Raw genomic sequence first — 17,901 nt, 5'->3', positions numbered from 1 at the left:
TCTCTCTCTCTCTCTGTGTGTCGCTCTCTCTCTCTCTCTCTGTGTGTGTCGCTCTCTCTCTCTGTGTGTCGCTCTCTCTCTGTGTCGCTCTCTCTCTCTCTGTCACTCTCTCTCTCTCACCCACTCTCTGTCTCTCTCACACTGTCTCACACTTTGGACCTGGATATCTTACTTACCCTATATATCTTAACTGCCCTATACCTACACCGAAATAACCTATACTGCTTACTTCCAGATCTGACTCAAGATTTAGAATTAGTAATTTTATTTTGGTCTTGATAAGGGAGTATGAATATATATTTGTGTAGTTTGGGTATAGTTAAACATATGTTAGTTCGTTTGTGTTCACATAAGCTCATAAATTGTAGTATTTAGTAATGGGCTTATATGTTTATTAATTATTCACATGTTTTTTATATTAAATATTATGTATATATGTCTTTATTTTTATAAGATATTCATGTTTATGTCTATTAGAAGTCCGTTTTGCTGACGTCATGATTCTCAGCATATAGGAGTGTCAATGTTCGAGTCAGAGCCTACTGATAAAGTTACTATAGTTCATACTTGGCTCAAGCTGTTTGAGTATGCTGCTCCCTCATGTGGCCTATCAGAGGAGAGTGCAGCTTACTGTCTGCACACCAGAGACATTTAGATAGGAGCTCAGTCTCAATAAAGTTTAGCAATTGACACAAAGCATTGTGACCAATCAGAGTCAGTGCACGAAGGAGCTAGATACGGATTGGCTGGTGACTCGTGACGTCACTAAAATGGCGCGATTGAATCCTGTATTTAGATGCAGGTTATTCATATGTTTGTAATACACCTTGAGAATGGGCACGCTGCCCGAAACGCGTTGGTGTGGTGTATTTTTTGTTGCTCTCTGGGGATATGTTTGATCCTCTTATGGAATAAATCCTTTTAAAGTACATGTGAGCCTCCTCCTGGTTTTTGGCAGTGCGCTGCCTTTTTTGCCTTTTTCAGAAAACATTTAGGAATACATGGGCCACAAGCTTATAGCGATGGAATAGTAGCTGCATTTAAATACTTTAAAAATATATTATATTTCAACTTTTTTTGCAAGCATTTATGACATCTTTGCCATATATATTTACATTACCTTAGCTCAGTGGTGCTCGACTCCAGTCCTCAAGCCCCCCTCCCCCCTCCCAACAGGCCAGGGTTTCAAAATATTCTAGCTTCAGCACAGGTGGCTCCATCAGAGGCTCAGTCAAAGACTGCACCACCTGTGCTGAAGCAGGGACTGATTGAGCCATTTGTTCTGAAGGAGGGACTGATTGAGCCACCTGTGCTGAAGCTGGGATATCCTGAAAACCTGACCTGTTGGGGGGCTTGAGGACTGGAGTTGAGCGCCCCTGATCTAAACTATGGATTTAGCAACATCAGAACAGGAACATTGAACTATAACTGACATGGTGCACTGGACACCCTTGCTGCTCTATGGGCCTGCAACGCATTGGTTCCTCTGTCACTGAATAGGGTTAAAACACAGCACTGCTTCCTTTTATTATGACATCGTGACTTTCCAAACAGATGGAATGAATGTGGATGCCAGTGGTATTGTAAGGAGGAAGTAGAAATATTTATATATCAAATAAGCAGTTTGGGTGTAGCTCAGCAAATCCCACTTCAGTGTTTCCTTCAATGTGCAGGTACTTGAATCATTGATGGACTTTTCCTTTAACACAGAGGTGCAGATTCCAGCACATATATTATGTGTGTGACTCCTTTACCTACTTCGCACCACACTATGGCACTTGCTTGGCTGGCAGTGTGGGATCCCGCATGAGAATTCCAACAGCCCTATAAAATACATTCTTATAAAGGAAATGTATGCAAAGTGTGACTAACTAAGCTACATTATGCCACTGTAGGGATGAAACATTGGATATGTTTTGCAAATGTGCATTACTCAATAGACATTGTTTCTCTTGCTTATCCCAAGAATCTAGGGTCAAGTAATCCGTACTTACTGTCAGCCCAATGGTAAAGCCAAACATTTTATATGTATCCTTTATATTATATTATACCCATTTCTATAGGTAGAGGAATGTATTGTTTACTGTCATAAACACATGAGTGCCATCGTAGCTACACCATGTAACATGAATTGCATCAATGCCAATCTCTTAACACGGATAGCTGATCTTTTCACACATAACGAGGCAGATGATGTGAAAGACAGAAAAGATAAGTTTAAAAGGTAAGAAACTGCATGTGCCAACTCGCCACGGGCGATTATGTCATAATCAACAGAGACCTTCCAGTTCTTCACATATCTGGAATGATTGCTTTCTGACAGACTGTAGTTTCTAAGTATATGTCATATTCCCAATTAATCATTTTTTTGTCTTGCATGCATCATACATACGGATGTGCAAAGTGCTTTTAATATGGTTCAGTGTTTGTTGCACACAAGTCTCTGCATGCAGGGCCGCGCAAGGGTTTCGTGCGCCCTAGGCAAAACTTAAAATTTACACCCCAGTTGTATTCTGTACCATCCCTCCACCTATAGGACCTAATGGGAAGGGCTTACCTGTGCCGGCCGCCTCCTTTCTGCCGCCCTGCTTCTCCTTTAAAATCGAGCGTCAGATGACGTTGTGACATGCGGCATCTTGTTGCCAGGGCAACTGTGACGTTGCGACGTCAAATGACGTAACGTCGCCTGGCCATGGTAACGAGACGCCATGACGTCACGTTACCATGGTAACGAGGCGCCGTGTGGTCCGCGGCGTCATTTGACGCTGGATTCTGAAGGAGAAGCAGGGCGGCAGGCACAGGTAGCAGGCACAGGCAAGTGCGTAAAGGTGGTGGATTTGTAAAGCTATTGGGGATGCAGGCGCCCCAGCACGAAGCAAAATAAAAATAATAGTGCGCCAAAATACCGGACAAAAAAATAAATAAATAAAAAAGATAAATCAATAAAAAATAATAAGAGGAAAAAATTATCATTATTATTAATACGCTCCTAGGACCTGTGTGCCTAGGTTCGCCTAATGGACGGGCCGGTCCTAATTTATATTTTCTAAGCTCTAGGCTAATTATAATTGTATTTATAAAGTCTTGCTCTAAAATAACCATTTCTGTATTCCAGCACAAATCTATTAAATTACTTTCCATTCACAGAGTATTCCTGCACAGAATCCACCTCTTTTAATAATGCTCTGAATATAAAAGTATTTAGCAAGCACATGAGTACAGATAGAAGTACACCCATATATATATATATATATATATATATATATATATATATATATATATATATATATATATATATATATATATATATATATATATATTTGGCCAGAACATTATTGAAATATCAATTTTCTTCTATGAGGGCATAATGTTGGATTTGAATCTGTTATTTTTGAACCTTGAGGAGCGAAGGGCATTTAAATCATTCCCTCTGATACAGTCGTTTTGTTTCTCCTTAAAACACGCAAACCTCTCCTTTTCCTCGTTGCTCGTGTCCAACGCATCAGGTGACTTCAAAAGTGGGGACTGGACATGTTTGTGCTGTTCTAGAAGAAGCAACAATCACCGGGATTTGTAATAAATCCCAATGCACGTCAGCCTCCCAGCAGCATATGTGGCATAGGCCTATTCCTTAAACTCCAATAAGTGTATTTCTGGGAGGCCTCTTTGACCCTCAGGTAGGTGAAATAGGGCTATTGCAGGAGGGGAGAGGAGATACCAATTTAGGAGAGGACTCTGACTTATATACCCCCAAATAGATTAACCCAAGGGTGTCAACTGAGCCTCTGATTGAGCCACCTGTGCTGAAGCAGGGACTGATTGAGACACTTTTGCTGAAGCAGGAATATCCTGCAAACCTGACCTGTGGTGAGATACCTGTGAACGCATTGGCTTCTTTTTCCCTCTCATCCCAAAGCTCGATTTCACTTACCTGAGGGAGGTGAGATTTTTAACTGTCATTTTGCAGCTGTTTTTGCAGCCAAACTGTCAAAAATCAAATGCAAATGAGATGTCAAACTGTGTGATTATTATGCATAAATATTTTTTAATTAATACAAATGACTTGCCGTTTTTGGACAATTCTGCATTGACAATATGGAAACTAATTGATTGGTCCCCTTAGTCTTTTAAATGAGAAAGTTGGACAACATTGGTGTAAAAAAACCCACAAATGTATCAAAGGGAAAAGCAAATCCATTTACTTTTCTGTACTTTGTCCGATTGATAATTCTACGATTTAACAACTTGCCAATAGATTCAAGAGATCACAGACAGTCCTATCACTAAGGAGATTAGATAAAGATTGCAAAAACCCTCCAAAGTATTTGGTTCCCATGTAAACATGGAAAGGTCACCACAAATATTTTAAAATACTTGTCTGGTATTTCTTTATAGGCCTCAATTACCTAAATTAATCCTATTCAATCTGTTATTTCCATTTGTCCATTTTGATTTTAAATGGTACAGCACCTTTAAAAAAAAAAAAAAAAAGTGAGTCTCAGTGCAGCCCAAACAACATCTAAGCATGTGCTGTATTTTTTAGTAAGATATTCTGCAAGAAGATCGAGAGGCTGTTTGATGCAGAATACAAGAACAGGGACTCTCCAGCAAACTCTGCAACGCTGTACAGGTATGTTTCTATATGTTTACATGTAGAGCAGTTTTGCCACGCGTGCAGAAATGGCTCACGTTGCCAGAGTTGGAAATAAAGCCCTGCTTTACTGTCCCATTGCACCATGATGTTGCAGTAACATCATATTAAGTAGCACTTTAGTTGTCTTATGACAAGGGTTTGGCCATTCCAGTCCTCAAGGGCTGCCAACAGGTCAGATTTTCAGGATATCCCTTTCAGGGCCATCTTAACAACATTAGGGGCCCTCGGGCAAAGCAGTGCACGGGGCCCTGCCTTCACTGCCGCTCCCAGCCTCCCACGCGATCACTAGCTGCAGCAGGCACCGGAAGTGCTGCACTGCTAGGCTGCGAGCGGTTGTGACGCGAGCTGGGGTGCCGGGCGGCGGGAGAGCGAGCGGTGCCGGGCGGGGGGAGAGTGAGCGGAGCCGGGCGGGGGGAGAGCGAGTTGGGTTGCCAGGTGGCTTGTCCAAAAATACTGGACACAATGGTGAAAGGTGCGACGCACTCGAGAATCGTTGGTGTGGAAGAATGTTATTTATAAATGACCTGACTGTTATGTCATTTGTTCTAAATTTCACTCCAAGTATTCACCAATTTGCACCAATTTATATTCTATTTCGTAAAAAATCTGGGGAGCATCTTTCCGAGGTTGGTTTTAGGAAATAGAATATGAAATAGTGCAAATTGGTGCATGCTTGGAGTGCAATTTAGAACAAATGACGTAACGGTCAGATCATTTATAAATAACTGACCTGCAGTCATACTGTACATGGCGAGCAATACTGATCTTACTGCTCCTCCCACAAATTCCAAGATTGTTGCACCCCCTCCTCATCCTCTCGCTCTCTCGCCCTTGTCCTCACACCCTCCCACCCCCCTTTGTCCTCTCACCCCCTCCCTTCATCCTCTCTTATCCCCTCCCTTCATCCTCTGTTACCCCCATTCCCTTCATCCTCTCCCCACCCCCCTCCCTGTCATTATCAGTGCAGTAGACGTCAAAATCCAGCTTTAAATTGCATATTGAATCATGCCATTGAATAAGTAACCTGCTCTGCCTTCTTGGGGATGAGCTGTAAGTAAGAGTGCTGCAGAGATTGCAATGCTGCTGTGATGAGAGCTGAGTTATGGAGCTGTTCCGAGAATTTACAATGGGGGATATTTTTAATAGATCTTGAAAATGGGAAGACTGTTAGTATAGTAAAAGAAAAGTGAGGATGAGTGAGCAATTAAACAAAGTTGCCAGTACTGTATGTACTGTCTGTCACCACACACACACACACACACACACACACACACACACACACACACACACACACACACACACACACACACACACACACACACACACACACACACACACACACACTCACTCACGCAAACACACACACATATACAGGAAGGACACAGGACACAGACAGAAAGACAGACACACTGAGACACACACACACACATATACACTCACACATATTCAGACAGGACACAGATACACACACACACACACACACACACACACACACACACACACACACACACACACACACGTACGTCACTGAGACACACACATATACAGGCAGGACACTGAGACACACACACAGGCAGGACACTGAGACACACACACACACAGGCAGGACACTGAAACACACACACAGGCAGGACACTGAGACACACACACAGGCAGGACACTGAGACACACACACAGGCAGGACACTGAGACACACGCACAGGCAGGACACTGAGACACACACAGGCAGGACACTGAGACACACACACAGGCAGGACACTGAGACAGACGCACAGGCAGGACACTGAGATACACACACATGCAGGACACTGAGACATACACACACAGGCAGGACACTGAGACATACACACACAGGCAGGACACTGAGACACACACACACAGGCAGGACACTGAGACACACACACACAGGCAGGACACTGAGACACACACACAGGCAGGACACTGAGACACACACACACACACACACAGGCAGGACACTGAGACACACACACAGGCAGGACACTGAGACACACACACACACACAGGCAGGACACTGAGACACACACACAGGCAGGACACTGAGAGACACACACAGGCAGGACACTGAGACACACACACAGCCTCACCTCTCTGCTGCATGCTTTTCCTCCGCTCTTTGGTTCCACCCCCAGGCTCCTGCCACCTCCCGATTGGCTGAATTACACAGCAGCAACCAATCGGAAGCTGCCCAGCCCCCTAGCAGCAGCAACCCTGCTCTATCCCATGTCCGGTATCTCTCACAGGGGAACCAAATACCGGACACCTGGCAACCCTAAGAACGAGCCGGGGTGCCGGGCTGCGGGAGAGCATTGGTGGGCACGCATGGGCCGGGCTCGTGGGGCCCCCCTATGTTGTGGGGCCCCCGGGCAACTGCCCAGCGTGCCCATACGTTAAGACGGCCCTGATCCCTTCAGCACAGGTGGCTCAATTGAGCCACATATTGAGCCCCCTGTGCTGAAGCAGAGATATCCTGAAAACCTAGCCTCTTGGTGGCCCTTGAGGACTGGAGTGGCCCTCCCCTGCCTTATGACACTGCCCTAACTACATTGACTTTTTACCTTTTTCTAGTGGAGATCACAACATCAGCTCTCCGTGAGCTGAAATCGCGATGAAATCAGAAAGAAGAGATGTGTGGGTGGGGGGAGCTGGGGCCATGTGATTGGTATATGGGCCATCACATGACCCCCGGAGCTGGACCGTGCCACAGCCTTCTGGCACGCAAAGGGTTATTATGTGGGTTAATTGTGGAATGGGAATTGTGGAACACTGGGTTAAAAATGTTTGCTTTCAGAATGGCCTATTTTCTTTTTGGGTTTTCACTGTGATCACATATATCACTATGAAATCCTCCAATACTTTTGTGTTTTGATGAAATAACAATGTTAAATATTTTCTATGTGTTCTATACATTTCTAATTAAATTTGTCCAGGAGCTGCCTCATACTTTTACGGCAACTATGGTGTTCCTACAGCATTCTTTTCTTAATTAAGTATAGCTATTACTATTATAATTTAGGTATAACATGTCAACATATTCTGCAGCACAGTACAAAGAAGTAGGAAGAGTATAACAATAATGTTACAACCTAGATAGGGAGGGCACTACCCCAGTGAGCTGACACTCTAAAAGGTAGGAGACTTTTCTACAGACCTGTGCAAGCGGGGACTGTCCCAGGCAAACCACAATGTTTCATGTTTTAATAGAATCCGTGATGTGTAATAAAGTCAGCATATCCCACCAGAGTTAAATATTTGTTCAACTCAGTACACATCCAGTGAAGGGGTATAACCAGAAAGGTGCTCTGAAAATTGGGCTCTATCCGTGACAGTAATACAAGTTGCCAGACGCCCATGTCTCACCCCACAGTGGAATGCACTGGACGGAGCTGGACAGTTGCACAGTTAACCAAAGTCTATAAACCCTGCAGAGCACACCCTCTTAGTTCCAAGGGTTATTTGTTAAAGCCTTCTCCAGTCGCCAAAACCACCCCAAACATTATTTAGTTAGAGCTGGGAACTCGCATACTAATAGTGACACGTTTTAATTAATTTTATTTTTAATAAGTGGAGTTTCCCTAAATCTTCAGCTGGCTGTTTTTTTAATCCGTTTGTACAGACATATCTGGCATATGGACAGAAGGGGCCAGCAACTACTGCATATTACGACTTTGCAGGGGATACTTTTTATTCCCTACCCGTTGATTAATAAATGGCGTTTCCTTCCTGTTTTTGTTCTAGATGCAGCTTGTGTAAGAGGCTGCTGACGAAGGAAGCGGAGCAAAAGATCGCCTGCCTTCCAGGGAAAATTAACATAGACCAGCATGGAAATATTGTGTACTTTCATATAAGGTACTTTCATTTGTATTCAAAATCGGTATTGATTCTACTCAACATGATTTACGGATGACACATAAGATCATTGCAATGTATTTCAAGCCCCCAAGCCAAGAAGCTTCACATTTGTTTGTGTTCAAACTGAAGCATTTGACTGGGCCTTTTCATCTTTTTTTAAAAAATATTTATTTTTTATATTCTTTATTTATTCTCCACATTTTGATAACAGTGAACATACAACACAATATAATACACTACAAAACCGTACATTACAGTACAATACAATGCAACATAAAAATTATATTATACATATGTAGACTATTAAATGATAAATACAAACAATCACGAAATAAGAACAAAATAATAAATAAATAAATAAAAATGAGCCTTTTCATCTTAATGGAAATCGTTCTGTATTCCTATTCTTAATATTGTTCTCACACTTTCTCCTCCCATCACTGCAAGTCACCCAGCGTACCATATAGAAGTTAGCTCTTCAGGGCTATTGGGGGTGGCAGGGAGGTTGCTTTTTTCATGTATTTTCTGTGGAGCTCTGTAAGTATTTTATTTTATTTATAAAATGTTTTACCAGGAAGTAATACATTGAGAGTTACCTCTCGTTTTCAAGTATGTCCTGGGCATAGAGTTAAGACAATAATACATGGTTACAAATACAGTTACATAAATGAACAGGGTATACATTATATACAAGACATTGCGTGCACAGTTAAAGAAAATATATATTATTGGCTTATGAAACAGTTACAGACCAGATTAAAATGTGAGACAGCCTTAGTAGTTGCTGCTATATAAGTACACAATATGCACTTTGTTTTTTTGATCCTCACAATTATATGATTAATGGATATATTTAAAATGCCAATCATACTGTACCCTGACACCAATTTGATATGCCGCCGTAACAACGTTTGCATTGCTTCAGTGACGAGTCCATAGTCTCTCAGAGATGGCATTATAACCATTTGGGAGCATTTGTAGGTCTTATTACAACATTCTAACGAGTGAGAGATCATAGCAATAAATAAGGATCCCATGTATTTCTTACACATGATATTAAACGACCTTGTCCATTAGAACCCATCTGGTAGAGCTTGGCAGTTTAGACAACATGTTAAGCACTTCTGCATCATTACATTCCTCATGTGCAGAAATCTTTCTCGTTTATACGGCAAATTACATTTCTTAGTGTGTTTTGCTTTTTCTGTTTATTTGTAATGACCATGACTTCTTGAATTTCAACTCCTACAATGGGTACATTTGTTTAACTTATAGGGGAAATATGCATCAAGGCAAAGGTGGTGCAATTCTGGGGCAAAAACTGTTGCTCCAGATGTATCAAACAAAAAATCCTATTATTTGGATTTTTTACTTTAATATTTACAGTATGGTGCAGTTTGTTGCCCCAGATTTGCACAATTTTTGCATTGGTACATATGCCCCATATAGTTCCATTGTATGCAATGTACATAACTGTACAGTCAGTACCTATGTAATACAAAATGTATATGGGAGGGAAAACTGAAATGTCCATTTTAGTTATAAGAAATTTAGAATATGTGTCCTAGATGTGCTTCGTGTAATACACTTTGTCCCGTTTAAATTACACACAACAATACAAAAAATAAGCACTTTAACATTAAAAGAAGCTACTGTTATGTCCAGAAAATATTATTCTTTGGTTCTGCACCTTATTGCCTTTCTAACTATTTATTTTGTGTGAATTGATCCATGGGGCCAGAGCAGCCCTCTTATAACTATTGAACCAATTACTTTGTTTTGCTTTTATAAAACAATACCTGCTTAAAAGCGCTTACAATATAACATTTGTCCATTGATGCACAGTGAAATAAACATTACATGCTCATTGTCACAAGGAGTTGCTCGCCGGTTTCAAACCTGTTCCACTCCAAAACCAGCACCATTATCACTAATGCTCACCTGCTAATTTTAGACATAACGTTCAATAACAAAACACAGGGCTATCCATGCTCCTCAATATTACATTGTAAGCTGGAATATTATTGCCGTTCCCAGAACTGATTGAAGGGGAACAAGAAGGACTGAAATGCCCGTTTCTCATTGGACACATTTAACGAAGACCATGTAATTTTGTTGTCCAATCCAGTCCAATTAACCATGAACCAAAAAACATTACTCTAGGTTTTGTCTTTTGTTCATTTAGTTATTTTGTTCATGATTTGTACGGTGAGAACGTGTGCCCAATTTACAGAGACAAAATGTGGGACATTCACGAGTACTTGACAACTTTATTTGAGGAGTTGAAGTCCTGGCGAGATGTGTACTGGCGGCTGTGGGGGAACATCAATACTCTGACCTGCTCCAGATGTAAGCAAGTGAGTGCTACTGCTTTTTTAATATGCTATTTTACTCACTTGAGCATATTACAAAGGTTTGCAAAGTGATGCTTCCTTTGAAAATTTGGTCTGGTTACATGTTGATTTCTAACTTGATGCCTGATGTATTTAACAAATGAATTGATAGTGTACACAGCATACTGTAGTTTTCTTCTTCATATCCAATGACCGTATGCTTGAAGACGATACCTATGAGGTTCTTAAAGTTCTGTACTCTGTATCTATGAACTGATGTTGGCCCGCTAAATGGTATCAAAACCTACAACGAATCTGCACTTGCCGATATGGCTACTAGAATTTTGAACCACATTTTTGTATTTATTTATGTGTGTGTGTGTGTGTGTTTTTGTATGTACAGTATATATATATGTATATACACATATACACATACTGTATACACATAAACACACACACACACACACACACACACAGAGTAGCGCTAGATAGTTAGAAAATTAAGTGACTAAATATACAGTTCCTAACGTGATTGTACCTAAATTAAATAAACAAATGTATGTTGTACTAAATAGTGAAATATACCATTCAGTGAATTCAACTAATAACAATTATGAACAACCATAAAATAAGTGAAAAAGTGTCGCATAAAATCGAAAAGGATAAAGTCCAACTGGTTCCACGAGATGGTTCAGAGAGATGAATAGAATTCCAAACAAAATAGAAGTACGTTTTTCTTCTGCTCTCCTATTATTTGGTATTGTGTTCAATCATGGTGCATAAGGGTAATACAGGCAGTCCTCGTTTTACAACGCTTCGCTTTACAACGAATGGCTTATCCAACGCTAGGCAATGCATACCTATATTCATTTTTACAACGCCAAAATGGCTTATCCAACGCTCTTACGACGCTTTGCAACGTTGTGTATGTGTGTATATATGTACACATTCACATAAACAACGTTGCAAAGCGTCGTAAGAGCGTATATATATAATATTATACTATATAATATTATATTATACTATATAATATATTATTTATTATGTTATATTATATTTATAATACAGTATATACACTATATAATTTATGTGTGTGCTGCATATCTTGTTGCCTGCATAAAATATTTGGTATATTTTAGTGTTAAAAATGCCTTCAGGAATGGAACCTTTCATTTAAACAGTGTTCCTATGGGAAAACGTGTTTCGCTTTACAACGTTTCGCTTTACAACGCCATTTTGAGTAACACATTGTGTCGGATAACCGAGGACTGCCTGTATACAATGTATTAACAGTTTGATCCCTAAGGATCAAATAAAGACCCTACAGAATTGCACTCTATGATGTGTAAATATAGTGCTGCCACTTATATTTGTTCCATACAGTAGGATCTGTTTAAAACAGATCCTACTGTATGGAACAAATATAAGTGGCAGCACTATAGTTACACATCATAGAGTGCAATTCTGTAGGGTTTATTTGATCCTTAGGGATCAAACTGTTAATAGAATTCCAAACAAACAGATCCTTTAGAGCAGGGGAGCGCAAACTTTTTGTGCTGCGCCCCCCTGTCACTCTGCCCCCGGCTCTCGCGCCCCCCTGCCTACCTTCTTTCGCGTCAGATGACGCAGCGTGGGCGTGTGACGTCAGGTCACATGGTGCCGCGGCGTCTATTGACGCCGCGTTGCCATGGCGACGCAACACAGACAGCTGAATCCCGGTAAGTAAATAGTTGCAGGGGCCTCACGCGATCCCCCGGCATTTAATTTAAATGCCTGGGGGAAGAGTGTGGGGCCTCTGCAACTGCCCGCGCCCCCCCAGCACAATCTCCCGCCCCCCCTGGGGGTCGCGCCCCTCACTTTGCGCACCGCTGCTTTAGAGCACTCTGCAGCTTCTAAAAAGTGGTATAGCCACCCACTCAATTACCTAGAAACAAAAAACAAAGAGATGCGCAGGCTCTATAGCATATAACTGTGTATAAAAGGGATACATTTATTAATAAACAATTCCATTTATTATAAGTCTGTTTTTGTTTTAATTTATTATTCTTCAAGTCTATTATCCATATTGTGTGAATAATATCTCGTGTTGTTTTGATTTGATATTATATACATTGTGCAATCCAGCAAGTAATTTGTTTGTTGGCTTAGTATTTGTTGAATCAGCTTCGGCTAATTTCAGCAATTCTAGCTAAATTTACTCGGACTACAGACTATTTAACTGGCTGCCTGTATCAGCCTATCATCCCGTGATGAAGTCACATGCTGTGACGAAACGCGTAGTGACGTGGTGACGTCAACGTGTGCGGGGGTTTGTGAGGATGTCATTTGTCTCCAGCAGTCTCAGCCAGCTGATTCTCCTACTGCCGATACGCTAACTCTGATTGAGGGAGACCAAGTGAGGTATCTGTGAGACGCTGTGGGGCGACGCTAGCTCATAGCAGAAGCTGTATGCGGCCATAATCTAGCAATTAGGTGTATCCAATCCATCTTGGACTCCTCCACCCCTCTTGATGACTCCCTAAACAGATTTCTCTCCAATGTATTTGTTCTTTTAATATCCTGTAAGTGCAATTCCTTGGGACAGCTTTTTATTAATAAATGTATCCCTTTTATACACAGTTATATGCTGTGGAGCCTACGCTTCTCTTTGTTTTTTGTTTATATATATGTGTGTGTGTGTGTGTGTGTGTGTGTGTATGGCACACAGTGTACTCTGCACTTTACAAAGACACTACAGTACAGGGAATTATAATACAATAAGCGCAACAAAGTCAGACAATAGGAAAGATACTGAAAGGAAGACTACGGCCCTCTCGTGATAATAGGAATGATACTACCTGAAAATGTATTTTGTAGTTTAATTTTAGAGCATGTGACTGTTATGGCAGACGTCTGGCCTGTAAGAGATCAATTCCCATGTTAGTTATATAAAATGGGTTGCACAATAGAACAGCGGTGCGCAAACTGGGCGGCGCGGGGTTTACAGAGGCCCTGCGCGCTTCCCGAAAGGCACTTAAATTAAGTGCCGGGGAGCTGAAGGGCCTCTGTAAACCTTTACTTACCTAGGCTCTGGCGGCTTCCTTCCTGCGTTGCCATGGCAACGCGGCGTCAAAATGACGCCGCGAGGTCATGTGACATCATGTTGCTATGGCAACGTGACGTCATGATGCCGGAGCGCAGGTAAGTGGGGGTTAGGGCACCCCACTTAGACCCCCCTGCACTAGACAGCCACATTCCTGCAGCTTGATTGTTTTCCAGTGTTACAGCCAGAGTAGTGATGCAAAAGGATTCAAACGGATTATGTACTCTAGTGTGTTTCCTTCCCCATCTCTGGCCCTGTGGTACTTCTAACACACTGAAGGGGAGCAGTCAAACCAGGATCCTGCCTAGTCATTTCCTTAATGAAGATTACCATGCAGTATATCCAGATATTAACTCTATTTGCATCAGTATGATGCAGCTTGCCAATAATGGCTCAGCTTGATGGGGGATCAAAATGACACCACAAATCTCGATGTAGCCGGACTTCATGTTTGCGTGGCCCAGAAGGATTAACACTGCGGGAGGACCCATTGACACGAATGGACGCCCCGCAGCATCACCTCCCCCCAGCACGATGGTGTTTCAGCGTTGCACACGCAGCCACGCGAACGTTAAGGCTGGCTACACCTACATGGTAAAGAAATGGCGAACAAATGGAGGGTGTGCAGTGTTGCTTTGTGTATTTTGTAGTAGGGTTTGTTTAGCGCGTTTAACTTATAGTTCCATGAACTTGCAACGGGCTATTTGTTTATGCAATAGAAACCAAACTTCAAAGTAATTTTTCATTGAAAGCCTGCAGCTTCAGGGCTGCTCATATTCTAGTGAGTTTCTCTTATAGATGTTTTGTTGTTATAATTTTTATTTTTTTATTTTGAAAGAGCAATCCATGCACGTGTTTCTTTTTTTTTTTTAACACAATTTTGTATTCATTTTAAAAGATTAGGTAGGGTACAGAAAATAAAATTGGGGATGTGGGGAAGGGGGATACAGAATACAAAAGACATAGATTCAGAAATGAGGTTCGCACTTAGACAATGGTTGTACATCAGAGTTATACAGTGTAATAATAAAGATAATACTTTTTGGTTATCTGGGCTGACCGAGTTAGTATGTTATTGGGGGTGGTCTCCCCGTGTCCCTGCAAAAATCAAGCCATGGCTGCCAGATCTGCATATACTTCTAGTAATGATCATTTACTAGACTGGTGTCATCTGGAAAGCGTACCATAGTTTATCTTTGATCTGAGAAAGTGTTGGCACAGTTTTTTTCATCAATAGGATACAATCACACATCTGACCACCATGGTTATCTGGGAAACAAGTTTGCTCTCACTTCTACTAAGCATATCTGATGGTCTATTCAGTAAGAATAGCCATGGGTCCAGAGCGCATGATTGAGAAGTCATCCTCTGGATCCATCTGTGGACCACCCTCCAAATCCTTTGAACCTTGGGACACTCCCACCACATATAGAGGTAGGTTCCCCAGATTCCACATAGTTTAGGACAGAATGTGGATGTACCAGATGAAATTTTGGACAATCTAATGGGGTTGTAGTACCACCGATACAAGACCTTGTAAGCGTTTTCCTTAATCGTGGTTCAAATTGAAATTTAAGCCACCTCTTTGAAAATGCTCACCCAGTCCTCTGTCTAGTACTTTTCCTAGATCTCGATCCCATTAGTTGATGAAATTGGGGTCTCTGTCAGTAATTGCACAGGGAAATGGGTCATAGAGGGCTGAGATTCAGGCACATATTCTCGAATACGGTTAGGGAGTCTCTGAGTTTCTTTATGTTAAAGAAGCCTATTAGTTAAATAAAGGGTAATGCTTCGTCTTTCTTTCTTGCTTTGTCTGGGAAGAATGTGTCTAGTGGGATTATGCTATTTCTGCTCTCTAGGTCTCTTAGGCGCATCACACCAGTTACTCTCCATTGCTGCAGGCCAGTTCTTGATAAACCTGGGATGAAGTCAGGGTTGTTATATAGGTAGGTCGTTGGGGAATCCGAATGGTCAAATGGCGAATAACTCCCAGCATTTCAATGAGTGGGTTATTGTGGGTAGAATACCCATTCTATCTTTTCTCAATGATGATGGTAACCATAGAATTGACTGGGTGTTTAGTGGGCTAACCAAATCGGATTCCAGGGCAAATCGATTCCTCTGTGCCAGGACACCAGTTGGTTAGTTTGGGCCGCTCCGTAATAGGAATATAGGTATGGTTGGGCTAGCCCCCCCTTTGCTGGGAGTGTCATTGCCTTATTTACTGTGGGTCTTTTCCCTGACCAAATAAAACTAGTAATTTTTTTTTAATATCTGTAAAATCTTTAGTCCCTTGGGGTATGGGGAGATTCTGAAACAGATATAAAAAATGGAGGAGTACATTCATTTTGATGGATTGTTTTTTGCCTACCCAAGATATTTTTAATTTTGCCCAATTATTTAGATCTCTGTTTATTGTTTGGATTAAATCTGGAAAGTTTGCTTTATATAAGGTCTCGTATGATTGTGTTATGTTTACTCCTAAATATCGAATGTTATGTGGTTTCCATTTACAATTGAAGTTAAATGCTGTAAGTTTGATTTATTATTATTTATCTTAAACGCTGAGAATGAATTGAATGTGTTAGTTGATTTAAGGATGGGAGAGATATCAAGGGCCTGGTCACAGTTGGGAGGATGTCATCCGCGAATAGTGAAACTTTGTATTCAGAGCTCGCTATACCGATTCCCCTTATATCTCTATAGGTTCTTATTTTTTGCAGCCAGTGGTTCCACTGACAATGCAAACAATATGGGCGACAATGTGCATCCCTGTCTCGTACCTCCTCTTAGATTAATTATTTCTGATGCTGTTCCAAAGCACGTCACTCTAGCTTTTGGAATTGTATACAGTATAATGACAGAATTGCTGATAAGAACGCACCCTGGAAACCAAAGGCCTCCAGGGTGGATTTCATATAGGTCCATTCTATTCTATCAAATGCTTTCTCAGCATCGAGGGCCATCACCATCATGGGAATATTTGTATTTTTTAACGTATGCTATGATGTTTATTGCCCTCCTAGTATTGTCTGCTTCCTGTCTATTTGGTACAATCCCGACCTGGTCATTATGGATCAACTCAGGTAAGAATTAGTTTAGTCTTGTGGCAATTTTTTTTTAGTTTTTTTAATGTCGGCGTTAATAAGAGATATGGGCCTATAGCTCGTGCAATTTGTGGGGTCTTTTCCCTCTTTATGAATTACCGAGATTGAAGCCTGGAGCATGCTGAAAGGGAATCGTGCGCCCCTAAGAATGGAATTAAAGAGTTTTTGTAGCTGAGGGATTCATATTTTAAAGGGTTTCAGTGTCTAGATTGTGTCTGCGATTTCACTTGAGATTGGTTTATTAAGGTACGTTGTGTTGTGATCTTTTAGCCTGGGAAGGCCCACAGACGAAAAGTATGTTAACAGGAATTCTGGATGCTGCTTATTGGCAACAGACGACAGAGAAGCCCAATGCTACATCCAACATGACAAAAATACACAGTAAAATACTTATATATTCTCTTGAAAAAGGGTCATTTAGTTTAACCCTTTGGCCAAAGCATTGTAAGCTTGCGAGCCACGACAAGGCAGACCCTGTTCGCAAGCCCTAACACTACCGGATAAAATACTAATATACCTCTTTTAGGATTAAAATTCTCATTTACCTCTATTAGGAGGGAGAAAGACCACATTGGATCTATATCCAGTAGAATGAAAGGACCTACTAATTTGGGAAGTGGGGAGGGGCGGGCTTAAAACCTGGGAAGGAGGAGCCACTAACCACCAACAGCTGAGACAGCTGAGAATAGGTTAACCCCATACAATAGGTATCTCTAGAGGTTTTTTTTACCCTGTGCACTCTTTTATAGGTGTGTGTATGGTCAATTCTTATTTGTCTAATTTCATTCTAGGGGGGTGGGGGTTTAAAAGGGATATAACAAACCACAAAGAAAAAAAGAAACAATTGCCATGGGA

The 17,901-nt window shown here is 41.4% G+C and overlaps 1 protein-coding gene across 8 annotated transcripts in view; it reads left to right on the top strand.

Annotated features, from left to right (window-relative positions):
• The window catches only part of SANBR (SANT and BTB domain regulator of CSR), a 94,149-nt gene that overhangs the window by 36,502 nt on the left and 39,746 nt on the right, over positions 1 to 17,901 (top strand). For all 8 annotated transcript variants that reach the window (XM_075596173.1, XM_075596170.1, XM_075596171.1 and 5 more), the window contains 4 exons: positions 2,064 to 2,224; positions 4,544 to 4,630; positions 8,411 to 8,521; positions 10,758 to 10,881. In XM_075596173.1, the coding sequence (XP_075452288.1) occupies positions 2,064 to 2,224; positions 4,544 to 4,630; positions 8,411 to 8,521; positions 10,758 to 10,881 (483 nt within the window). The remainder of the gene's footprint in view (positions 1 to 2,063; positions 2,225 to 4,543; positions 4,631 to 8,410; positions 8,522 to 10,757; positions 10,882 to 17,901) is intronic.

The sequence above is a fragment of the Ascaphus truei genome, chromosome 4 (genome assembly GCF_040206685.1).
Source record: "Ascaphus truei isolate aAscTru1 chromosome 4, aAscTru1.hap1, whole genome shotgun sequence".
NCBI classification, from domain to species: Eukaryota; Metazoa; Chordata; class Amphibia; order Anura; family Ascaphidae; genus Ascaphus; species Ascaphus truei.
This window is presented reverse-complemented; position numbering and strand designations above follow the sequence as displayed.